The sequence below is a fragment of the Schistocerca americana genome, chromosome 2, assembly GCF_021461395.2.
Source record: "Schistocerca americana isolate TAMUIC-IGC-003095 chromosome 2, iqSchAmer2.1, whole genome shotgun sequence".
Classification (NCBI taxonomy): Eukaryota; Metazoa; Arthropoda; class Insecta; order Orthoptera; family Acrididae; genus Schistocerca; species Schistocerca americana.
The window spans coordinates 587200517-587227307 of NC_060120.1; the positions used below are offsets into that span (position 1 = coordinate 587200517).

General features: G+C 41.9%; 1 protein-coding gene across 8 annotated transcripts in view; it reads right to left on the bottom strand.

The window, feature by feature from the left end:
- Window positions 1–26791, bottom strand: part of LOC124591006 (oxidation resistance protein 1) — a 775097-nt gene that overhangs the window by 454686 nt on the left and 293620 nt on the right. For all 8 annotated transcript variants that reach the window (XM_047131701.1, XM_047131696.1, XM_047131697.1 and 5 more), the window contains one exon: window positions 19689–19798. In XM_047131701.1, the coding sequence (XP_046987657.1) occupies window positions 19689–19798 (110 nt within the window). The remainder of the gene's footprint in view (window positions 1–19688; window positions 19799–26791) is intronic.

The window sequence follows — 26791 nt, forward strand, 5'->3', positions numbered from 1 at the left end:
AACCCTCTGGACCCGGGTTCGATTCCCGGCTGGGTCGGAGAATTTTCTTCGACCAGGGACTGGGTGTTCTGCTGTCATCATCCTATCATCCTCATCGACTGCAAGTCGCCGAAGTGGCGCCAAATTGGAAGACCGGCACCCAACGAACGGCCTGGCCGACGGGGGGCTCTAGCCATACGATTAAATAAATAAATACCATTGTTAGTAAGGTTCTCAAGTACCGATTCTTGTGTACAAGATAGGTGCCTTGGGTGTACACTGTTGAACAGAAAATTGTGTGTGCTCATGCGACGTAACGTCGAAGGACTCGACTTTCTGACACGTATCGTCACAGACGGAAAGGTGAGTGCATCACTATGAACAGAAAGCAAGAGTGTCTTCATAATGGTGACACACATCATCTCCAGCCACGAAGAAATCAAAATCTCAGCCATCTACAGGAAAAGTCTTCTTCACCCTCTTCTGAGATATGAATGGGCCGATTTTGGAGCACCATTAGCTACGAGATGAAACAGCGAATAGTGCCCAGTACAGCGCCATGTTGGAGAATGAGCTAAAGCCAGCAACACGGAGCCGTCGCAGAGGTTTTCCATCAAGAGGCGTTTTTCTCCTTCACGACAGCGCGCGCCCCTCTACCGTCCCTGCAACTATTGCCGTCATTCGGTGATTGAGATTTCAGGTCGTACTGCATCCCTCTTACAGCCCTGATCTCACTCCTTCGGATTACCATGAGTTTGGACCCCTGGAGAACGCTCTCAAACAACGATGATTGAAAAGTGATGATGAGGTTAACGAAGCGGTGCATTCTTGACAGCGGGCACAACAGAAAATCTTTTATTTGACTGTAATAGCAAAGGTGGTGTAACGGTGTGAGAAGTTTATCGAAAAGGAGGCTTGAAAAACGACATCTTGTTTGCATTTGTAAGTGAAATACATGCTTCGCAAAAAAATAGTTTTTGTTACTTTTTGAATCACTCTCGTATAATAATATTCATCTAGCAACTAACGGCTGAGTCCGAAAATGTCAACTAACTTTAAGAGCCTCTTAAGAGTGTAGTTTTCCTGCTGGTAACAAACAAAAATACTTAGACATTAACAGTTCACGATGTGTTTATTTGCAATTGACGTTGATGAATTCGCCCGTGAGCTAACTGAAGTGGGTCCTTACGTCAGGGGCAGACGGGTAAGAGGCGCACACACTATAGGGTTGGAGAATGTGGGAGGAGGAATGTTTTCTTGTTTGTCTTCCAGTACTGTCAACTCACTGGCGCATGTGCCTCGTATAGATGATCTCGATTGGTACAAATTTCTAACGAAAGTGACACGGTTTCGTGAATTCGCTCCTTACAGAGACGAGCGTCTTCAGATGCAGCACATATTTGTAACAAGGAATATAAAATCAAATTAAGGCTGTTGTATCACGAAGCAGTAGATAGAAGAAAAGTGACAACATGTGGTACACGTTTGTGATCGTATCTGGTATTGCATAATGCACTTAAATATAAATTCAATTACTATTCTTAATCAATTTATCATCTGCTCACACTGATTACACCACAACACTTCCTCAAGCAATTACAGTGTCACAGCTTTGGGGTCACTATGGGTGTCAGTCTATAAAGCTAAGGACAGTCTGCTGTAAGTGTCCGGAACGGCGCCGACTTCTAACGATCAGTACTTGTGGCGGCCAGCTTAATGCATCCTTACTATAGCTAGTCTATAGAGAGCTGATACACTAATTTATATAGGCTACCAACGAAAAAAGCATGCCAATTTGAAAGCGTCTTCTAACCAAACTGCGTGCCTAAGGAATATCGCCTCAGTTGTGCGACTGGATTCGTGATTTCCTGTCAGAAAGTTCACAGTTTGTAGTAATAGACGGATAGTCATTGGGTAAAACAGACGTAATATCCGGCGTTCCCCAAGGAAGTGTTATAGGCCCTCTACTGTTCCTGATCTATATTAACGACATTGGAGACAATCTGAGTAGCCGTCTTAGATTGTTTGCAGATGATGCTGTAATTTACCGTCTTGTAAAGTCATCAAATGATCAAAACGACTTGCAAAATGATTTAGATAACATATCTCTATGATGCGAAAAGTGGCAATTGACCCTGAATAAGGAAAAGTGTGAAGTTATTCACTACTACTAAAAGAAATCAGCTAAATTTCGATAACGCGGTAAGTCACACAAATCCGAAGGCTGTAAATTCAACTAAATACTTAAGGATTACAATTTCAAATAACCTAAATTGGAACTATCACATAGATAATATTGTAGGTAGAGCACACCAAAGACTGCGATTCATTGGCACAACACTCGGAAGCACTTGTCCGCCCTATGCTGAGGTATTACTGTGAGGTGTGGGATCCGCATCAGGTGGGACTGACGGATGATATCGAAAAAGTACAAAGAAGGGCAGCTCGTTTTGTATTATCGCGAAATAGGGGAGATAGTGTCACAGACATGATACGTGAATTGGAGTGGCAATCATTAAAACAAAAGCGTTTTTCGTTGCGACGAGATCTTCTCATGAAATTTCAATCATCAGTTTTCTCCTCCGATTGCGAAAACATTCTGTTGGCACCCACCTACATAGGGAAAAATGATCATCACGATAAAATAAGGGAAATCAGGGCTCGTACAGAAAAATTTAAGTTCTTGTTTTTCCCGCGTGCCGTTCGAGAGTGGAACGGTAGAGAGACAGCTTGAAGGTGGTTCATTGAAACCTCTGCCAGGCACTTTATTGTGAATAGCAGAGTAATCACGTAGATGTAGACGTATCTTGTAGTAATAAGATCGTTACATATGCGTCCAGAGGTGCCGCCGCAAAATGTCAGTATTGGCTCCTGATCACGGTAGTTTGACGACCACTGCTCTAGGTCCTTGCCATCATCGCAGTGTGCTCTCCAATATACCCAGTCGTACGAATTAAGAATTGCGACCGACCAGCTGCGGTTCCGCCCGTTCCGGAGGACATTACTCAAGGTCGGTGTTACCAACATCATTGTGCTAGTCAAAGCTTTAAGCGTCACTTCAGAAAATGAAGTTACATAATTATTTTTGTTATTGTGCAGTTACATGTCTCAAGTGCTTGTATACATCGAAATCCTTCCCTGTTTCATAGCACGCTGCCAGAAGAGCATTGATAAAGCTGGGTATAGTGCGGTAATTCGTTTTCGGCAGTAACAAAAATGTTGCAACCGTGTCAGGCGAAATCAGGCTGTCAAACTGGTCGTCTGAAGCGAGCTGACACACCGCAACATTTCCGCTGCTACCAACACGATATCAATAGGCTTCGCCACTTTGTTTTCTAGTGGCGTGCAGTGGTACTGAGACGCGGAGATTCTTTGTGTACCAGCACCTGCTATCAGAAAAAAAAAAGAATTCTTAGCTTTAATTCTTGATGTGATAATTTGAACTACTACTCACTCGCTGCCGTCCCCACACCCAGAGCCCTGCTTCAAGTGACTGTCAGATAAAGCCTCTTTCTCTGCTAAAACAAGGCCGGTCGTAGATTATGCACCGGAGCACGTCCAGGAAAGTCTTTTTCTCCAAGTATTTATAAAATAGCTTTCAGTTTTGGATGAAACCGAAGAATGTGCTGACGGAACAAAGTTCTCGTCATCCAACACCGTACTGCTTTAGCCCAATTCGACCCTGCTAAATTTATTCCCGTTAGAAGTAGGTTGGTAACCCGGCGAACTTCGTCCGCTGCTTTGCGAGATAGGTACCTGATTTTAATGTGTGTACAATCTTTGTCGTTGTTCAGCCTGGAAAACGGAAAAAAATTGTCAATTCCTTTATCCGTCCGATAACAACAACTAACTTTCACCACTGAATGCAAAGTCCCCTTTCCCGCAACAAATCTGATCAAATGCATTAGACGAACTAGTTGTTGATTAACTCAGATGACAAAAGATGACAACGCCTCAGTTTCGAACAAGAGGTCTATGAGATTGTAACCGTCATTAATATCCAGTAACACCTGGTACATTGGTATCCCTTTGACAAAGAGTGCTCCATAATTTGTGAATAATAGCAATCACATCTTCCACATCCACATTTCACAAACCATCGTATTGTGTTTTACGATACATCGCCTAATAATATGATTTCCCTCTCCTACGGTTTGTTGGAGATGCTCGAGTAGAACTAGTCTGTGTAAGCTTCAGTATCTCTGTTTTTACCGTCATGGTCATTCCGTGACATGTGCGTTGGCGGAAGTAATGTCTTTTGACCCGTCTTTTAATACCAGCTTTTGAATGTATAAGACTGACTTTTTTCGATGAACACCTGTGTTGTAACGCCTCCCACTCGGCTGCATTTATAGTTGCATGGGGGCTTAATTAAATATGATTGAAAATATTTTTAGTTTTTGGTAGCTGTATGTCCGATTACGCTGTGTCTCGTAAACGGTTGGCCCTGACTAGAATTATTGTACGCAATCTGACTGCATAGAATAACAACAAACAATGAAAGAAAATTTTCGTTAACACAGTTAATTAATTAAGTCCCCAGCAACTATAAAACCTACAAAACCAAAGCACAAATGTAATTGTTCTGTGTGTGGGAGTGTGACTCAACGCACACATCTGGCACAGTTCTTCTTCAACAAGACAAGAAATTTCAAATACCATTTATACTGACGTGACAAAAGAAAATTACAAATACTATAATTGCGTAAGGAAAGCAGAATTAAACTCTAATACCAGAACACATGCCAGATGCTTTGTTGACTGAACCTGTAATGACGCATTATTTAGGATACTGAAATAAAAAGATACGGAGTTTATTACCTCATTTATATTGATGAAAATCACTCTAATCCTTACAATATATCTCTACCAGAACTCTCCAATATCACATCTCAGCAATCACTGCCTAATAGCACATCTCAACAAACACTCTCTGCTACAACACCTCAGCACAGACTACCCCGAGTCCTCAACAGGCACTGACTACTACGAGTTCTTAACAGGCACTGACTACGACGAGCTCTCGACAAGCACTGTGGAGGCGGCTTAATAATACTCTTTGGCGCAATCTCTGGCGCAGTGGCTCAGTGTAGCCACCTTTCATAGTATAACTGCAAATTAACGCTCTTACCTAAATCTAAATACTCAATCTACTGTTCTGAATAGTCACGACGAGTAGCTTGCCAAATGTAGGACAGAAAGTATCTTTCTATTCGGGCATTCACCTTCGTGTCAAGTCCTAATTAGAGACAAAAAATTTTAAGTATCTGATCTTAAAGTTTTCATAATTTTATGTTTCACCATCAAAGGGAGACCCTATATACTCGCAGTCGAGCGTAACGAGAGCGATCTTCCAAGAAACGCTTTTGAATCTGTTGCATATTCTCTTCAGCAAACTACGAAATGTTTTATTTTACATATTGAAACTTCTAGCGAAATAGTCTTAGCACAGCTGTTGGACGTCCATAGATACGTGATTTCAATCAGCTCCTGGCTTAAGTTGTGTACACGTTAAGGAGTTCATTTCTTAATGAAATTATCTACTCACATCACTACATATCTCGGCTGCTATGAGAAATGGTGACGTGTCACAGTGTTAAATGTTTCTGTATCGATTTTTACGATTTCAAATTTTTAAACCAAAAACATAAGAGAAATGAAATGCGCGTAACGGCTTTTAATTCGTCTGATTGTACCTAGTTTTAATTTGTACCTGGGACAACATCAATATTTTTTTCTCTGTATGTTTTTCATGCGGGTCACAGCATACGCGCTCTCATTATTAGTGACTGAAATGAGTAACAGCTCCAGTTGTGTGAAAATAGTTCAGAGTCAGCTACGGATGTCCTGGAGGCCGAAACCCTTTCTTTCACGAAATTTTTACGTTATAGTATTATGTAGTAGTCACTCACTAAAAGGACTGTTAGAAGTATCACCAATTAATTAGTGGTCTGTATCAGTCAAACTTGCACTGACTGTACCGCCCAAACTAAGCGCATTATATCATTTTAATTAAGTTGTTCCTGAATTTAATTAAAACTTTAATGCTCCGTTTTAGTTTCTTTGTAATGTGCCATGAAGTGACAGGATAATCTGTTGTTTTCGGTGTTCTCGGCTTGCTGTAGTGGAGTCTCCAACTCGCTGCTGCCGCTATATGGATATGCTACCTACTCATAATAATGACGGCGTTAGAAGCTAACACATTTTCTCATGAACAACTCAAAAATATTGCGGTATGTCGCCGGAGCTTTCGAGCAACTTAAATATGAAATTACTGAAACATCACAGTCTAATTCGGGATATGACAAGGCGTAGGAAACAGCAAACCAGGATCACAGTTCCGGACGATCGCAGAAACATAGCGCATTATACGGTGATGTAGAGTATTTATTAGGAACTCAACCAATTACACTAAAGAGCCCCTAACGTTACATTATTATTGTAGCCGTGTATTCTGGTCATCCAGGTATACTACACCAAGCATGCCTAAGTAGCCATATGGAAAGCTAATCTCACACTTTACACAAGTTCCATTGCCTTTGTTCTTAAATCAGCATCTCGAGATTAGCTCTTGCAATGATTGTATAAATTTTAAATTAAAAATACGCGACCTCACAATGTACATTACGCTTATTCCACTGTCGCAGTAATTCTTACTTGTAATACGGTGGCTCCACTGCCAAGTATCTACTGTCCCTTGTTCAGCAACCAAAATATGCGTGCAAGGTTTATTACGTAGTTTTTTTTTTTTTAAGCGACAAAATTTCTGCAACTGCAATTATTTATTTTACATGAGTAATCAACAAGCAGAAAAATTGAAAAATTCTTTACATTATACTTTTTAACGATACTGCTGGTAAGCTGGTTAGGCCTCGCTATTTACAGTTACTGCAGCATTTACAATGAATACGTGACAGTTCATTCATGAATTAAGGTCACGTCCTTTACATCTACTTCTACATACATACTCCTCAAGCCACCATACGGTGCGTGGCGGAGGATACGTTGTACCACTACTAGTCATATCCTTTCCTTTTGCAATCGCAGAGCGAGGGATCGAACCTACCAGTAACGAATCTTAACAACCGCCTCTGAATTGCTTCGGTGTCGTCCTCCTACAGTTCGACCTGGTGGGTATCTGAAACATTGTAGCAGTACTCACGAATTGGATTCGCATTAGTGTTCTATACGCAGTCTTTTTTTTTTTTACATATGAGCTGCGCTTCCTAATAAAATCGAAGTCGACATTTCGCCTTCCGGACTACCGTAATGTTACGCCTATATACTTACTGTTGCCAGTAGGTTTTTAAAGAACAAAGGCTCTGTTCATGTACTCAGTATCATTATTCAATGAGGTTTGTTTTCAGTTAATGATTTCCGTAAAATTGCATTTTTAATACCACAAAAAGCTCGGCATTTTTCACAACAGCTCTCCTAATTTAAAAGAGCAAAATACCAGTTGTGGAAAAAGGGGATCATGACTGTTGCGTATTTACCAGGTTAAGTAATACTGACAGTCTTTCTGCTGCTCACTGATTATTGCTGTTAGATCAGCCCCGCGGACGTACTCGTCTCATGAGTTAGGTAAGGAATAGAGCATTTTTCCTATATTGTTAACAATATTTATTTCTTTGCCCGCAATGTAGTTGTGATACAAACAAAAATTTCACGATAATCATATGCGCCTTATTACGTCAGTCGATAGTTTGGGGCATTAAAACTTTGCAATCAAATACTCGGTTCCGATGCACGCCATCACAGACAGAAACATTGTTTAAATACTTATAACCGTTCATAACAAATCTGATGTGCTCATATTACATTGAACTTCTGTTTTCGCAGGCCACAGTACTTCAGAGGTGGTGTGTGCTTCGTTCCCTTGTTTGTCTGTTCCTATCGTGGTTACTTTTCGTAGCGAGCGAGACAAAAATGATTGTATGCTTCGTCTAAGTGCCTTGGTCTCTCTTATCTTGCCTTTATCGTCCTTGCGCGAAATATACGACGTAGGGAGTAGAACTGATTTACAGTCCAAATGAAATATTGGGTTCTTTAAATCTGCCCAAGAGGTGTTTCGCACGAAAAATTCTGCTTTCTTCTTGCGATAAACTGAGGGTGTTCGTAACATTTTCCTCTATGCTATTCAGTTTTCATTTATTCATTTAATTAATCACGGCCACCACCACATCCAGACAGCTCAAGCTTTTCACGCGGAAATCCTTTAAGAATAGCGTCACCGGACTCGACAATTGGAATTTCGGCACCAGCATGTTACAGCTCTTGCCGCCGATCTCCGATCTCTTGCCGAATGTACACTTCATTATTATGACAAACGTTATAGCAGTACTCACAAGTACCAAGAACGTTGCAGGCTTGTTTGATTCGTGAGAGAATTATGAATGCTGGACGACTGAATTTGCCAATGTCCAGCTGAAGATTCAATCCCAGTCACAAAGTTCCCTTAGCGCTACTTTAGAGAAGGCGATAATTTAAGTCAGACTAGCGGTTTGCAGGGAGCCATTCTTCCCATGTTTCATTCGTGGACCTGAACACACAGACTAACAGAAAAACATCATCTTACAAGAGCTTTATAGTATATTTGAGAATACGAATGTAGCTCTCTAAGTACCAAGTTTTCAGGCATCGGCTGCGCTGGACATGAATGAAAACTTCTACACGGTCCCAGACTGGTCCATGACTACCTTAAGTGGGAGCACATATTGTAAAATTTTCTCTGAATTCCTGCCATGACAGTGGTAACTGTCGAAAGCTTGTTCTTGCTCCCGTCTGATCCGACAAGAGAACTGAAAACATTTCATGCAACAATGGTGTCGCCAGACTTCGTTCCCACAGACCTACTTAAGTTCACCAGGTACACCTGATGCAGCTGCAGACGCTAAGAGGATTACTTCGGTCAGCCGGGAATGTGTGCTGTGTGTGCGTGCCGAGTTTCACTTAAAACGTATCTGAAGCATTTACGTTGTGCTAGATATTCTCGAAATAATGATTTATTTATCTGGTAACCCCCCACCAGCTCCAAGGTATTTCCATCCCCTCTCGGGCATAAATAAATAATTCTTAGTGGAGAATGGTCGAAGTTATGCAGCAAGCTTCATAATCTGAATACTTTTTTCCAGTTATCTCACTCATCTGCATCCACGTAACTACTACGCCATTCACACTTAGGTTCAAGGTGGTTCGATAAACCCTCTGCCAGGTACTTATTTCTCTACCGTTCCACTGTCGAACAGCGTGCTGTACAATGTATTCTTAAATCTTTCCGTGTGAACTCCGATTTCCCCTATTTATCATGATTATGATTATTATTATTTCTCCCTATGTAGGTGGGTATCAACAAAATAGTGTTGCTTTCGAAGGAGAAAGTTGGTGATCGAAATTTCGCGAAAGATCTGGGCGCAAAGGAAAAAGCTTTTGTTTTAATGACTGCCATCCCAACTCCCTTATCTATATGGGATAGGCTCTCCCGTATTTTGCGATAATACAAAACGAGCTGTCTTTCTTTGAACTTTTTCGATGTCCTTCCTCCGTCTTATAGGAATCCCTTACCGCGCAGCAGTACTTCAGAAGAGAACGGACAAGAGTAGTGTAGGCAGTCTCTCTAGTAGACCTGTTGCATCTTTCAAGTTCCCTTCCAATAAAACGCAGTTTCTGGTTTATCTTACCCAGAAGATCTATATGATCGTTCCAATTTAAGTGTTAATAAATGTTATTTGTAGATATTTAGCTGAATACACAGCCCGTAATTTGTATGATCTATTGTGTAACAGGATAATTTGGAGTCAACTGCCGCTCTTAGCACCATACAGATACCTTATCTAAATCATTTTGCAATTGGTTTTGATCTTCTGATGGATTTACTAGACGGTAAACGATGGTGTGATTTACAAGCAATCTGAGAGCTGTACACATTGTTTCGTAACTCATTTACATAGTTAAGAACAGTAGACGGCCTACAACACTTCACCGGGAACGCCAGCTATCACTTCTGTTTCACTATATTATCTCCCGTCGATTATTATGATCTGTGACCTTCCTCACTGGAAATCACGAGTGCAGTCGCGCAACTGAGACTATACTCCATAGGCACGCAAATTGATTAGAAGCTGCTTAGAAGAACGGTGTCAAAAGCGTTCTCGAAATCTAGAAACATGGAATCAATCTGAGATTCACTGTCGATAGCACTCATTACCTGGTGTGAATAAGGACCAATTGTGTTTCACAAGAACGATACTTTGAGTCCGTGGTGACAATGTGTGAATAGATGGTTTCGTTCGAGATAATTCGTATTGTTCGAACACAGTATACGTACCAAAATCCTACTGCAAATCGGTGTCAGTGATATGCCTGTGTAATATAGCCAATTACTTCTATTCCCTTTCTTGAATATCGATGTGACCTATGGAACTTTCCATATTTTAGGTGTATATGATTGCTAGGTATGAAGCTATTGTATCAGCACAACAAACAATTAGCACGTCCTGGGCATTAATACGCCATCATGCTTACATGGAGAAGAGTCTAAGTCAAGGGTGAGAAACGCATGAGGGTTACATGTAGGGCCTGTAACAAAATAATTGAACAGCTCTAATTCTATACTAAAAATATCCATCTGACCACTATGATTAATATTCAAACACTAAATGTAGAGAGAATACTGTGTTGCGTATGCATAAAAGACAGAAAGGAGGGCATAGTGGGAAGGGAGAATATAGTTTAACCCATTAAAAGTGAAGTGCGTGCTGGCGACGAAGTTTCAAGAATGAGGCTAGAGCTGAGTATGGCGACTGTTTTTCAGTGTAACAGTAAGGATTACACGGTGAAATAACTTTTCTGACATATATACGTCTTATTTATCTTGATGAAGGCTCAAACGCGCAGTAGCCATTTTTTGCGATACACTCTATTGTCTAAGTATTCATGCTGACTGAATCGATGTATTATTTATGAGGTGAGATTCGTACCTAATCTCATTTCAATGATCGCATCGAAGCAAAGTGATTACGACTGGTAAGTTATCATAGCTGACATTTGGCTTCGAGTCCTGTTCACCACCTCATAATTTTTGTGAAGTGGGGTGAACTCAATCTCGAGAAGCGAATAATCAGCTGCTGAAATAAATGAAACAGCGACAGACATGCAAGCCACCGAAATGGAATCATGACTAAAGACCTGTACCTTGATGGGAGGCACGTGACCATTTTATTTATTACAGCCACTTGACATGAGGCTACAGTGGGTCATTGAAGGAATTTTTGTCAACTGTCCAGATATGCATCTGACATAAAACTGAGTACAACACAAATTCTAATCGAAGTCGTGGCAACAAGTGATGAGACCAAGTGCAAGGCAGCATTCTTTTCAAGTGATGCACAACTACGTATGTTGCCAGAGACTTAGCGTCCACTGAAATTAGCTGCCACTCTTAGCGGTGTGGGGCATCAGCTACGGGATCCGAGGATCGTTAATTGCGTTGTAAGGAACAGCAGAAGGGGAACTTGCAGGGGTAAAGGAACACTCTAAGGTACAAACGAGATGAGAGAGGACGTCTAGAGTAAGCGTTATGTGCAAGTGAAAATATGAACACGAAATACGAGAAGACCAAGGACGATATCAAACGCACGGAACGACTGATGAAGCACAAAATAGCTATGGCATACGAAGCGTGAAACCTTTGCACTACACAACAACACAGAGCCCGTTAATACAAATTCTCTGTTAGTAACTTCCTGTTCACTGCGATAGTTAGTATTTGGAAGAACAAAGTGTGCCTGGCGGTAAGTTGTACAGTGAATACGCTGCTTGGTGTCATGCTGGCCCTATGAACAGTTATGTCACTGGTGGTCTTCACCTCTAGTTGCAGTGTCTTACTGCGTCAACTGGTGGAACAGTGAGACGAGCTACTCAACCCAGGCCATTACACGAGAGTATCATTGCACACATCGAGTAAGTCGATAAATCGAATCATATCTGTTAGTTGCCACTTCTCCTATTGTTTCATTTTCTTCGTCAACTTTCACTACAGTACAATTCTCTCTAAAATCACTTTTATAACTTCGCGGCATGTTTCTCATCAGTGTTTCGTACCTTTGTTTCATTATCGCTGAACAAAAACTTTAAGTTTTTTGATTTTCCATTATATTTTCTTCTCAGTCTCGCCTGTACAACGTTCTGAGACTAAATCGCTGCAGGGTAACGGCAGAAAGGTTTCCGAGCTCACAGGTGATGGTTCAGCGACCGTTGTCAATCTGGGCACGTGTTCCATCTCTACGTCTCGCACGCGATGAATTTTAACACGAGCGCTTCTGTTCGAGGCAACTTCACTATTCAGCTTACCGTTTTTTCTACGGGCACCACGGAGGAAACTTATTGAAGAAGCTAAGATATATACAGAGTTGCAATGCCCTGAGGAGCAGAATGGAGCGTCGAGTTTCTCCGTCAGTCTTCAGTTCCATATCGTTCACATCAACAGAATACGATCTAGTCTAATTCTTTTAGATGAATATTATACTGTCAAGATTGTGCACAATGTTCTTTGTAGACGACCTATTCGATTGTTATCGTCTAAAATATTATCTGCTGGCGTATCGTTCTGCTACTCTGCGTAGCTATTTCTGCAGAAATCATGCATCTCATTTCAGTTGTCGTTACGCTTGCCTATTCATCCTCCTGCGTAGCGCGCAAGCCTTGTTTAATGATCAGTCATTAAAAATTCCCTCCTAGTAACGGGAATAGCTCTAATAGTTCGGCATATAGCGATCAAATAAAGGCCTAAAACCATCATTCAACAAATACTAATGTACTTGCAATTTTTACGATCCATCATATCATTGGTGGCAAATGATCCCTTACTGTTAGTGAACCAATAATTATATAGAGTAGAATGGCCACTGCTGCCAGGCAACAACACAGATGTCAATGTTCATGGGCTATAAAAGCAGATTCAAATGGTTCAAATGGTTCAAATGGCTCTGAGCACTATGGGACTTAACATCTGTGGTCATCAGTCCCCTAGAACTTAGAACTACTTAAACCTAACTAACCTAAGGACATCACACACATCCATGCCCGAGGCAGGATTCGAACCTGCGACCGTAGCAATCGCGCGGTCCGGACTGCGCGCCTAGAACCGCGAGACCACCGCGGCCGGCAAGCAGATTCATTTTCTTTGTGTTACAATTGAACTTATTTATATGCCACAAACAGCGACAATATTTAAGGTTTGTTAACTTGTTAACACTATACCATCAAAAACGGTTAAACACTGTTAATGGTAGCGTTTCGTACATATAGCCTCCACTTATGAATGTTATCAGCTGGACAGAAAAAGTGAACTCTCAGACTGAGTGACGTAATTTCATGGAGTATGTGTCAGCCTGCCAAGACTACGCACGTGCCAAACACGTTCTTTGCGGCAGAGGCTGTGGGAGTCAGTCAGCATCGAGGCAACTTGACCCGACTGACGCACGAGTGAGTGGTCCCACCGGTCTTCACATCCACACCAGGGTCAGCTTCGCCAGCTTCCCTGCTTTGGTTACGTCTGTGGGTAGACTGGACTCCAGCCTCGAATTTCAGCGATCATGACGTCCTTGCCTCGCACACAATATTTTGCAATGCGTAGGAGACACTTTTCTTGTCGTGAGGTTAGAGCTTAATAATTTGTTGACAGCAAAGCTATTGGAAGGGGGTTTAACCACGGCTGTAGCACGCGGACAGCTGACCAACTCGTTCCCAGGCGCCTGACTATAGCTAACTGCCCTTTGTCAGAGTCGCTTATGTTAGTGGATTTCCCAACTTGCGGCCCATACCGTCGTCAGAATGATTCCCCATTCGCCTCCGCTCCGCTTACACGGGGTGTTTCACACTTTCTATTATAGGCTTTTACGGGTTGTGGAGTAGATAAAGTTTTAACAATGTCTGTATCTACATCGACACTTCGCAATCCACTTATGCGCGTGGCAGAGGGTACCGCGTACCGCTACTTGTCACTCCCTTTTCCGTACCACTTGCAAACAGAACGAGGGGAAAATGACCGTCTATATACCTCCGTAGGAGCCCTAATTTCTCTCATCTCACATTCGTGGTCCTTAAGTGCAATGTATGTTTGAGGCAACAGAATCTTTCTGCAGTCAGCTTCAAATGCCCGTTCTCTAAATTTTCTCAATAGCGTTCTTCGGAAAGAATGTCACCTTCCCTCCAGGGATTCCCAGTTGACTTCCCGAAGCATATCCGTAATACCTGCGTGTTGTTCGAACTTACCATTAGCAAATCTAGCAGCCGCCTCTCAATTATTTGCATGTCTTAACAATAAGTCCATATCCGGAAATTTACGATTCGGATGTAAAATATGTTCAAAGGTCAGATCACTTTTGGATATCCCCCTTCAAGGTACGCACAAAACTCAGATGAGGGCTCAGTGTCACTTCCAGCTGTAGTTATGACATCCTGTATCATTTTCGTCCGAGTACAAGAACGGCTGCGACAAACTGTTACATTTATCGTGTTTGAGGATCAGTCAATTTTTTCAGAAGACTCATAGTCACCAGTGACCGTGAAAATTATTAATTTCCGGTATTGCAATTTCGGCCTTAAGGTCATTATCAAGTGGTCTACAGCAAGAGGTCTACAGCAAGAGAAAAAAGATTAACAGAGTGTATACATAAATGACATTAATATCATACATGCCAGTTACATTACAAAAAATGCCATAAATAATTACCCTGTGCTTTAGCACCCATGTACACATGTCATTGTCATTTGTACGTTGAGCATTTTAACTTCAACAATACTCAACATTAAACAACTGAGAGGCTACGCACATAGTGAAAATAACATGTATTAATACACTGTTGCCTAATTAACATCGATAACTTAACTATTACTAAATCACTATTCTCTTACACCTTGTACAGAAAAACTCTTGTAGCTTGCAGGGAACACTTTCACAAGACGTATTTTTTGCTCTCGTCAGAGATTCTAAGTTCCAGAGTAAATACTTGTCATCACAGTACCTTAAGGTCAGTTTTACATTCGTTGACAGAAATCAGCTTTGTATATTACGACACAGTCATATGGTATACGGCAAAGCTTTCCAAACTGTGTGCCCTAACACCACTGCGATGTTGAGTGACAGGATCAGTGGTGTCGCGAGACTAGTAAATTCAGATTTGTAATGCTCGTCCAGCCCATTTGAGCCACTAAATTCCTTGAAGTATTCTAAAGTTTTGTATCTATGAAAGTTGTTTAATGTATAATTGCACTCTACTTATAAATCAGATATAAAATTGTTTTAAAATAGCGACAATAGAATTTCTTTTATTAATGTTAGTGAGCGGGTGTCTCGAGGTACTATATGTATTAGAGGAGTGTCGTCATGAGAAAAAGTTTGGAACGTTCTAGTATAGACTACGAGATACGAAATGTATTCATTATCACTGCGGCGTAATGGTAATCTCGACTTAAAAAGGACGTTGTTCTTCACGTAGAGGACTGCTCTACACATTGCACATGCCATGGACTGCTATATAGCCCATATTGTCACCATCGTTTGCGCACCGTGCAACGGAAGACTTGGACGTGATCTGATCTTAGAAACTTATGTTAGAGTCACACGGTACATCACCGGATATGGATTTCTTATTAAGGCTTTTGTCTGCTAGGTCCCCTCTGCAACTGTTAGAAGTCTGTAATAAGAATTGCGGAACAACCCGTACACTTTCCTTACTTCGTGCAACGGCACCAGGCGTGTATCAGTCCAGCGGCGAGCCGTCGTCTCAATGGTTTGACCTATCAGTGATGCACTTCGGAACGTTCGCGAAAGGTCTCTTACTAACAAGGAAGAAAAAGCTAGTAATTCCTCCGTTGTTCCAAACCTATATAACTGTGACGTGGTTAGAGAAGCTACAGATAATGAAAATTTCACGCAAAATGAGGTAGCCATGAATGCTTCGGAGCACTGGTTGATCATGTCCTTTCTCCTTACCATCAGATCTCTTCATTAATGTAATCTACCTTTGTCGAACGAACTACCAAGTGGCCCGTGTCTGATGCAAAATCAGGCTACAGTCAAGAAGAGATAAGCCTTTCCCATCTTCGGATTACATTCCGTTAGGCGTATCTCGGCTGTCTCCCCTCCTGTCCAACAATAAACCCTTTACCCTCTTGCTGTCTATATTCTCCCATCTTCCGTAATACCCATATTTTTCCCTTCTTCTCTCCTAGTAATCTTATTATTTTTCCAGGCCGTCTCCTCGTCATGAATTTCTGTTACTATATCGTAGCTTCAATCTGAGTGATGTGCTGTGTTACGGTAATAGTGATAATGAAACCTAATTCAAGTACGACACATGTTGACATGGTAACTGCAAATCTCTAATAATTCCTGATTAGATGCAGACACTAATAATCTGAGTAAAATAACTCGAACAATGAAAAAAGTAATGGAGTGTACAAACGATTTATTTTAATAATAGACTTCTCTCTTTAAAACAAGATGCAAGCGTAGAACATGTCAGATCGGTCGAATGCTCAACAATAAAAACTGTATTATATGGAACCATAAGGCCCCAACAAAACGAAGGAAGGTTTTCACTTGCGACAGGTTTCAGCAGAACGTAGTTTCAGTCACTTAATTTTCACACTATTAAGTTGTTTCGTTACCTCTAAACTTGTACTAGAAGAAGGCTCAATAAAGGTAAGGCATTTCGACAACAGCCTTCAACACAGGCATTATTACGGAAACTATCGACCCACTGCGACCAAGCGGTGAAAAAGCAATTCTCATGACAGTTAACATTTGTAGCAGCCCACATTTCATATTAAGTCATCGACTTTCGACGCCGACAGTGCGAAATGTGAGCAACAGAGGATTTCATCCATATGATATTTCTAGGTTTATATATTAAACTAACCATGGCGTTAATGTATAATCACATTATATAATCAGAAAACCGATCTACTGCTTTTTCTTGAACGACTCTAGTAGCTTGTGGAAACTGGTTGGGTGGAAACTTTCATGAGAAAACAATACTGGATACGTGCCGGGTAGATGTGGAAAAATACCGCTCAGGCAGTGACACGATAAGGAACAAAGGCAGCCGAGAGATGGGCACCACAGCACCTACAGGCCGTTAACTGATCAGTTTACGCTGTGTTTAAGTAGTAACAGTAACATCTCACTGAGTATAAGGTCTTAAGGAACTCGAAATGGATTCTAAATGTCTTAGCCTGAGCGGTACCCAGTTAAATGACACTACGGAAATAGGTTATAAGTAGATATAATAATGCCTATGTATCTAGATATTTTCTGGATAATATGCGAAAGTAATTTTTGTAGATGGGATAGTAACAGCTGCTACTAGAAGCAGCCAAATTATTACTGAGAAAAAAAAGATTGCCAGTATTAGACATTGTACGCATAAAGAAAAAGTCCAGTAATAGTTTCGAAAGCGGAAAGCTGACATTCTTTGGGTGTATGAGTACAATGAAACAATATCCAGCCACTCTTCACTGTGATCTTACTTTAAAGGAAAGCCGTGTTAGGTATTGGAACCTCTACGAAATGAGTATGTTAATAAGGACACTAATTTGACGCACCAGTGACTATGAAGGAGGAAGATGGTATGTTATTAAGTTCTACAAAACATACGGTACAGAGAAGAATTTCAGGTCAGATTTTTACGTATTTGACAGTGAGTCGAACGACGAATTTTTACCCAAATTTTCCTTAGAAGAATATGAACCATATGTCAGTTGCGAAATTCAGTATTACAGGCTTATAGGTTTCCAAGTAGTTCAGATAATTGTACTTTTAGTGCTAATGCCCTGTTGGACGTTCAGAACTTATTTTACCAATGATGTGTGTACTACACTACTGGCCATTAAAATTGCTACACCAAGAAGAAATGCAGATGATAAACATGTATTCATTGGGCAAATATACTAGAACTGACATGCGATTAAATTTTCACGCAATTTGGGTGCATAGATCCTGAGAAATCAGTAACCAGAACACCCACCTCTGGCCGTAATAACGGCCTTGATACGCCTGGGCATTGAGTCAGACAGAGCTTGGATGTCGTGCACAGGTATAGCTGCCCATGCAGCTTCAACACGATACCACAGTTCAAGAGTAGTGACTGGCGTATTGTGACGAGCCAGTTGCTCGGCCACCATTGACCAGGCGTTTTCAGTTGGTGAGAGATCTGGAGAATGTGCTGGCCAGGGCAGCAATCTAATATTTTCTGTATCCAGAAAGGCCCGTACAGGACCTGCAACATGCGGTCGTGCATTATCCTGCTGAAATGTAGGGTTTCGCAGGGATCGAATGAAGGGCAGAGCCACGGGTCGTAACACATCTGAAGTGTTACGTCCACTGTTCAAAGTGCCGTCAATGCGAACAAGAGGTGACCGAGACGTGTAACCAATGGCACCCCACACCATCACGCCGGGTGATACGCCAGTATGGCGAACACGAATACACGCTTCCGAAGTGCGTTCAACGCGATGTCGCCAAACACGAATACGACCATCATGATGCTGTAAACAGAACCTGGATTCATCCGAAAAACTGACGTTTTGCCATTCGTGCACCCAGGTTCGTCGCTGAGTACACCATCGCAGGCGCTCCTGTCTGTGATGCAGCTTCAAGGGTAACCGCAGCCATCGTCTCCGTGCTGATAGTCAGTCCATGCTGCTGCAAACGTCGTCCAACTATTCGTGCAGATGGTTATTGTCTTGCAAACGTCCCCGTCTGTTGACTCAGGGATCGAGACGTGGCTGCACGATCCGTTACAGCCATGCGGATAAGATGCCTGTCATCTCGACTGCTAGAGATACGAGGCCGTTGGGATCCAGCACGGCATTCCGTATTACCCTCCTGAACCCATTAATTCCATATTCTGCTAACAGTCGTGGGATCTCGACCAACGCGAGCAGCAATGTCGCGATACGATAAACCGCAATCGCGATAGGTTACAATCCGACCTTTATCAAAGTCGGAAACGTGGTGGTACGCATTTCTCCTCCTTACATGAGGCATTACAACAACGTTTCACCAGGCGACGCCGGTCAACTGCTATTTGTGTATGAGAAATCGGTTGGAAACCTTCCTCATGTCAGCACGTTGTAGGTGCCGCCACCGGTGCCAACCTTGTGTGAATGCTCTGAAAAGCTAATCATTGCATATCACAGCATCGTCTTCCTGTCGGTTAAATTTTGCGTCTGTAGCACGTCATCTTCGTGGTGTAGCAATTTTTATGGCCAGTAGTGTATTTCAACAAAATTAGTGGATCTACAACAACCTACACGTCTGCCCCAAAAGCCAGTTTTTCGTACTCAGCTTAGTTGTAGGACTTCTGAACACATCATGGTGCACAGAGTTTCTTACAGTGAAGGCACTGTATTTATTGACAAAGCGAGCCATTGCCTCGGTCCTACCAGGAACTAACACTGTCACGTGACTAGGTTCAGTTACAATCCAGTACCCACGCAGGGCATCAGCGTGCAGACGTATAGCATGGGGCAGCGCTCTTCTTTTAAGGCTACTGGCGTGTGTACTGCTGCTAGATTCCCCTCTCGGTTCTCGGTCGTAAACATGACGGCGTTGCCATCCTAGCCAGATCTTAAGGTCGCTTTGCCAGTTAATACTCTAATGTTTTCCGGACAGTATTATACGTGAGACGTGTCCGACTTACCGGATCTGGAGAGCTTGTCAACGGACTCAAAGCGGCCCTCCACTTTGGAACGCAGCGAGTCCAAGTCGAAAGGCGCCACGAAGCCATGGTCCACGCTGCGGCTCTTGCTCCTGCAACACAAATGGAAGCCCACAGTCGCAAAGCGGCACAAATATGCAAATCTTGTGCGTAGCGCCTCAACTCCAGCATAATACGTGCTCGATAACCCAGCAACAACTTCTCAGATTTTAAGGAGGCGATGAGTTACAGCTTTAAAGTATCTCTGAAAAATCATTATTTGGCACGAGAACAGTATGTCACTTTATTAGAACTACCGGTTTTTGTAGGGCAACAGACCGTCGTCATGTATAGAAAACATCAGTTACAAAACATGCGTTCAGTCATGATCATTTGTGTCTAGGCCACGTGCTTCATCCTGCAAACATATTGCCTTTTGTTGGAATCGAGCCCTTTCCTGAATTTTGTAATTTTTATGCATTTAATGTTTAATGTGTACCTAGTTAGACGGTTACGACAATTATGGAAATGTAGTTCCACCTGGAGCAAACACAAATTATTCTTGGTGAACACATAAATGTGTTTCGTTTAATTTTCATTGCCGCCAGTGGGTTCATTTACTTTATGTAAAACACGTGAAACTTTTGCATGATAATGTACACAATTTTGGGATTATGGTATTCATATTCCTAACACTATTAACAAAAATTTCTAACTCAGTATCACATTGGTGTTTGTAAGGCTGTCTATCAATTGCAGTGCAGCTGATATTTTGCTCCAGTTTGTCATCTGCAATTTATCGGTTTTTATAAGTAGTGTATTACATACATGGTGATTCCGTGATGCTAATACAGAGTTTCAGTAATGATGAAGTGTAAATTTATCAATTTTATGGACTTTCAACTATCTTACTAAATCTTTTTCACATGGTTTGTTTACAGCATGCTGACATATCTTGCACGGTCTTTGGAAATAATGCAAGTAATATCTGCATACCCGAAATTTTTATATAACGTGAATACCCATTGCTGTAATTATCTTTCTCCATCTTTTTCATAACAGGAAAGTGAATTCTTTTATTTAGAATTTCTTTACTCAGCTAACACTTAACAACCACTTAATCATCATCGTGTGAAGTGTAGTGCCGAACAAAATCACTATCTGTAAAACGAAGCATTCATCGTCATCAGCTCGGAACATCGGAACGTAATGACTGTGTCAGTTGTGTCTTTACTCCAAGGTAGTTCTTCATTGGGTGTTCACGTGGTATGTTTGATTTGTAAGATGACACCATTATTTCACGACGAATGTTCGCAGACCTCGAGAAAAGCAGTACTGACAAACTTAAATTCCAGATTCAAAATGGAATGTTAAATACGGAGACATTCTCTAAAAACACGTATCTGAAACACCATAAAATACTGTTTAGCTGCTCAGTATGCAATTATTAACACTTTTTTCTCATTTATGGACTTAACAAACGATTACTGATAATTTGTTCTGATTATAACTTCGAATGTGTTCCGCAAGTGATTTATACTGAATCTTACTGCGGAATACTAAGTAGTCCAAAAAGAAACAGTCCATGTGATTGTGCAATAAAATGAGAAATCCAGAGAGATCCTATTCTTTTACAGTGGAGCAGCTACAATTACTTAAGGATATATTTATTCTTAAATTTTGTATTTATTGCTGCGTAATCTTAAGGCGGCCCCCGTCCACTGGACCAATGTACCACTTGTAAATGAACTTCGAAATGCACAACAGAAATGCAACATTATCAAGACGTTCCACAGGAACCTTCTAACACAATTTGATGAGATACCAAACGCAGTTTCTAAATCTGTCAAAGCCATTAATTCGTATTCACAGTCCTAATGGAACTACTAAGAAATAAGGTATTATACGCTATTAGTCTTAAGTATGCCTTACCTCGAACAGGTAGGAATAACTTACGGTGCTCTTTTAAAGAAATGCGCGATTTTGTTCTATAGTCAAAGACAACAGTGTTGCTTTGGACTGTATGCATCAGTACACATATGGACCTCACACACGAAGCACGATTATGGTCTTTCGAAATCTGATCTACATTTACATGTATACCTCACAAGATACTATGCAGTGCATAGCGGAATTTACGCTGTGCCATTGCTGATGTCTCCCTTTCTTGTTCGAGAGGTAAACGGAGCGAGCAGGAAGTGATAGTCCGTATACATCTTTACAAGCTCTAATCTCCCTTTTATTTTGTTGCTATGGTATTTTGAAAATATGAACTCTAGATGCAGCAGGATCGTTCTGCCGTTTGTCGCAAATGCTGGTGCTCTGCAGTTCCTCAATGACGTTCCGCAAAATAAGATAGTCTTCTTCCCTCTAAGAATTCCCATTTAAACTCACAGAGCATTTCCGTAACTCTCGCATACTCATCGAACCGAGCGGTACCGAGTCTAGCACCACGCCTCTGGACTGCATCGATATCTTCCTTTAATCCGACACATTTGGGCACCCAAACGAGCAGTTCTCAACAGTGAGTCACTGAAGTATTCTGCAGGCGGTTCTCGCGAAGTGTACTTCTACTTCCCAGAACACCCCCAGTAACACACAGTAGCCCATTCGCCTTCTCTACAACTAGTCATACGTATTCGTGTTATTTGATGTCACTTCGTTATGCGTGAATATGCAATCGACGAGAAAAATCAAGCAGCATACATTCAAACTATATTCGAATATTAATGGAATGTTTCTCCTCTCTATCTTCCTCCACTTTAATTTATTACCGTTTAAAGAAAGCTTCGAGTCATCGCACAGACCTTCTGTCGAAGACGTTCTCATCAACCCATCTACCCTGACTCGGCGACGGCACTTTCCCTGGCTGCCTATCCTATCAGACATACCGTTTGTCTACATGGAAACTGGGAACGTCCTATCGCACTTTCCAGGGGCCCTCATGACGTCACCATTATCTCTGAAGAGAGTCCTATCTTTCAGGACAACGTACTGGGTTCTGCTACTCATCTCGGCCGAATTTACTCCCAGGCCATCTGGGCTTCGTGTAGCCTATGTCGGGCAAGCACCATCAAAATTTGAAGTAAAAGAAGTATTTCGTTTTATACTGCGGTGCGGGCGCCTTGCAATCGGGAGGGGGGGGGATGGAGGACGGGGGAGAAGGGGGGAGAGAGAGAGAGAGAGAGAGAGAGAGAGAGAGAGAGAGAGAGAGAGACGTAATTATTTTTGTACGCTGAATTATTCAGTGAGCAGCTCGTGCTAAGTACGTCAGCGTTCACCTCTCAAACCACGCGCTCCTTCGCTTCAAACTCCCACCACATCTTGGAGACAAAATGCAGTTTGAAGTGACTTCAATTTTGTAGAAAGCTGATTTGTTTCATAACTCATTCCTTCCAATACAGGACCCATAAAATATTTCGTCTTCCTATCTTCAAGAGGCTGATTCTTTAGTGCTTGAAGCCGCGAACAAAGACATTTGCAGCTAACTTATTCGTTGCGACAATATAGCAAGAAACGCGCAAGGTATCTTACGATCCACAGGGTGTGACACACAGCTTTGTGACTCGTAAAGCCACAACAAGGTCACGTGACCACCGCGAGCGTTTTAGCGGGAAACTCGGAAATGAAACAAATAAATACGGATGTATTTTCATGAAAATATTTTCGTTGTAATTATTATAAGAGTATCAACTAGAAATACTCTAATACTCTGGCCTTGCTTTTGTATAATTATGACGCATGTATTCATTGTAGCGTAATACACAGAACTGGCATGGAAATTACGTTGATAAAAATGCGACAGCGAAATATTGCTCTCTTTGCAATAACACGTTATTGTTATTGTATTTATTCTGTAATCTGCTACTAAAGAATGCTGTAAAATAAGAACTAATCGAAGTAATAATAAACGCCCAAGAATTAAAAGAAACTTTTTTTTATCTCTCCTATTCATTACACCAAATTGTACAGTGAAAATTTATACACTCGAGTAACAGAAGTTAAACGCTATGTGATAGGCTTTTAAAGCAAAATGTTGTTTTCGCAGGTTATTCATTATAAAATTTTCTCTGGTATTGCCCGCTTTACAGGCCCACCCTAGGGGCCTACACAACCCGAGTACAGCCCTTCTACTCACCATTACAGTTAAAACGTCTTAGAGCAATCACATATTCAAGGACTTCTTCCGTACGCTCAACACTGTGTTTACAGTCCACAGTGAGATGTGGTGTCTAACTCCTTCCAGTGCTCTAGACATACACAAAGCGCCTGTAGGCCTGCATCTGCAGTTTGTAGGATAATACTGAATAATAATGACTAGGTTTTCACTGAAGTACTTTTTTGTCATGTGAAATTAAGTGAAATAGGTGAAGAAGGCATTATCAACTTAGTTCCATGAGAAAATCAGGACAGGAAGTGGAACTAGAGACATTAGGGGAGTAACTCGGAAATGATTTTCATTAGTCCACTAAGGTCGAGAATGAGCTTATGCCTCCTCCATTACATGGCAAATACCATTCGGCAAGATCAATGGGCGGAAAATTCAAGTCTTCAAATAAACTGGCGTTCACTAGGCAGAATAAAGGTGACATGACAAGATACTCTTGGTTTATGGAAAGTTGTGAAAAACCACTGCCTACGACTTTTTCTGTTTGAATGGAATGTAACTCACGAAGGAGACCTCAGAAATAATATGAAATTACGAATGAGAGGAGTCTATAAACACGTTGTTGTGTTGTGTAGCTGACAACGTAGGAACATTTTTAACCTAGGTTAGAAGGCTGGTGAAAGCTGCTTGTTACGAGCACATTTAAGAGCGAAAAGCTACTGCAGATATCAATCTCTGGAACATTTTCACCTCTGCCAATGCTAATAGATTTTGATGAAGCAATCTGTCTGAAGTACCAAGAAACTTTGAATACTGTCATCGAAGAGGCTTTTGATATTAACAAGCTTCAGATGATGACCAGTAGATTGAATCTGGATTTGCTGAAACATCTTGCGCAGTATTAGAATGGGAGTGTCTAGCTCACAAATTTAACCCTGAGAAGACAGCAAGAGAACTGTCCGGTAAACTTTGACATGGGATGCCGAAGAAAATGCTTGAAGAGAGGGAGGCGTGCTTAAAAAGACCAAAACCTATTGAAGACCTTGAAAGTATGCTACCAAGCGTCTTTAATAGGAACACTATACGCTCAAGGCCTTGGAAGAAGAAATACGAAAAAGTAAGAAGAATCCAGATACTGCGACACATACGCGAAGATGGATCTTTCGAAATAACAGATCACATTCTAGGAAGAAGTTGAAGAAAATTCACAAACCATTTTCCAGATGCTACTACTTAGCAGCATATTAACAACATCAGTGAAACAGCAACAGAGCCAAGATAACACGTTACAAGGTGGTGCTCCTTTCCTAAATCAATTTTTCTAAGGATGGAATACGATAATAAGCGAAAACCGATAGCCATGAAGTATCCACTGCTATATTCGGCGTGGAAAGTGTCAGTTGTGTGCTCGGGCAGCTTTACGCCATGTGTGCGCTAATCTGAAACTCGGTAATCACAGCTAATCCGCGTATCAGGCGTGTGGGTGGTGGCTACAGTTAATCGGCTCTGTTACGATAAACGACGCGTCCACCAGTGCTGGGTCTACAGCACGCTGCCGGATGAGACGACTGAACTGTCGTCGTCTTCTGTGGCAACACATTTTCCCGCGAAATGGATTATCGGACGAAGTGGCGCTGCAGTTGAGGTGTTTCATTCTCATTCAGGAGGAACTAGGTTCAAATTCTCGTGCAGCCATCCAGATTGAAGTCCCCCTTGCTTTCCCTGTATCATCTTAAACGAATCTCGTGCTCACAGTTATTTTGTTATGTAGCGTTCCCTTTCGTTGTTAAGAATCACTTTAACCTTTTATTCTTTGTATCTCTGTACCTCAACTTAACGTTTTTTTACGGTAATTTTTATTTTGTTTACATTTTTTTATACCATATGCTTTCTGCGATCGTGAGCGCTAATAAACATGAAGTAGTGGATCCTAACCCAAACAGTAATATACAATACGTGATCAAAAGTATACGGACACCCCCAACATACGTTTTTCTTATTAGGTGCACCGTGCTGCCACCTACTGCCAGGTGCTCCATATCAGCGACCTCAGTAGTCATTAGACATCGTGAGAGAGCAGAATGGGGTGCTCCGCGGAACTCACGGACTTCGAATGTAGTTGGGTGACTGGGTGTCACTTGTGTCATACGTCTGCACGCGAGATTCCCACACTCCTAACCATCCCTAGGTCCACTGTTTCCGATGTCATAGTGAAGTGGAAACATGAAGGGACACGTACAGCACAAAAGTGTACAGGCCGACCGCGTCCGTTGACTGACACGAGACCTTCGATAGCTGAAGAGCGTCGCAATGTGTAATAAGCAAACAGCTATCCAGACCACCACACAGGAATTACAAAGTACATCAGGATCCACTGCAAGTACAATGAGAATTAGGCGGGAGGCGAGAAAACTTTGATTTCATGGTCGAGCGGCTGCTCATAAGCCACACATCACGCAGGTAAGTGCCAAACGACTGCTCGCTTGGTGTAAGGAGCGTAAACATTGGACGACTGAACAGTGGAAAAAAACGTTGTGTCGAGTGACGAATCACGGTATACAATGTGGCTATCCGATGGCAGGGTGTGGGTTTGGTGAATGAATGCTCGGTGAACGTCATCTGCCAGCGTGTGTAGTGCCAACAGTAAAATTCGGAGGCGGTGGTGTTATAGCGTGAACATGTTTCTCGTGGAGGGGTCTTGCACCCCTTATTGTTTTACGTGGCACTGTCACAGGACTGGCCTACATTGATGTTTGAAGCACCTTCTTGCTTCCCACTGTTGAGGAGCAATTCGGGGATGGCGATTGCATCTTTCAACACGATCGAGCACCTGGTCATAATACACGACCTGCGGCGGAGTGGTTACACGACAATAACATCCCTGTAATGGACTGGCTTGTACGGAGTCCTGACCTGAATCCTATGGAACACCTTTAGGATGTTTCGGAAAGCCGACTTCGTGCCAAGCCCCACCGACTGACATCGACACCTCTCCTCA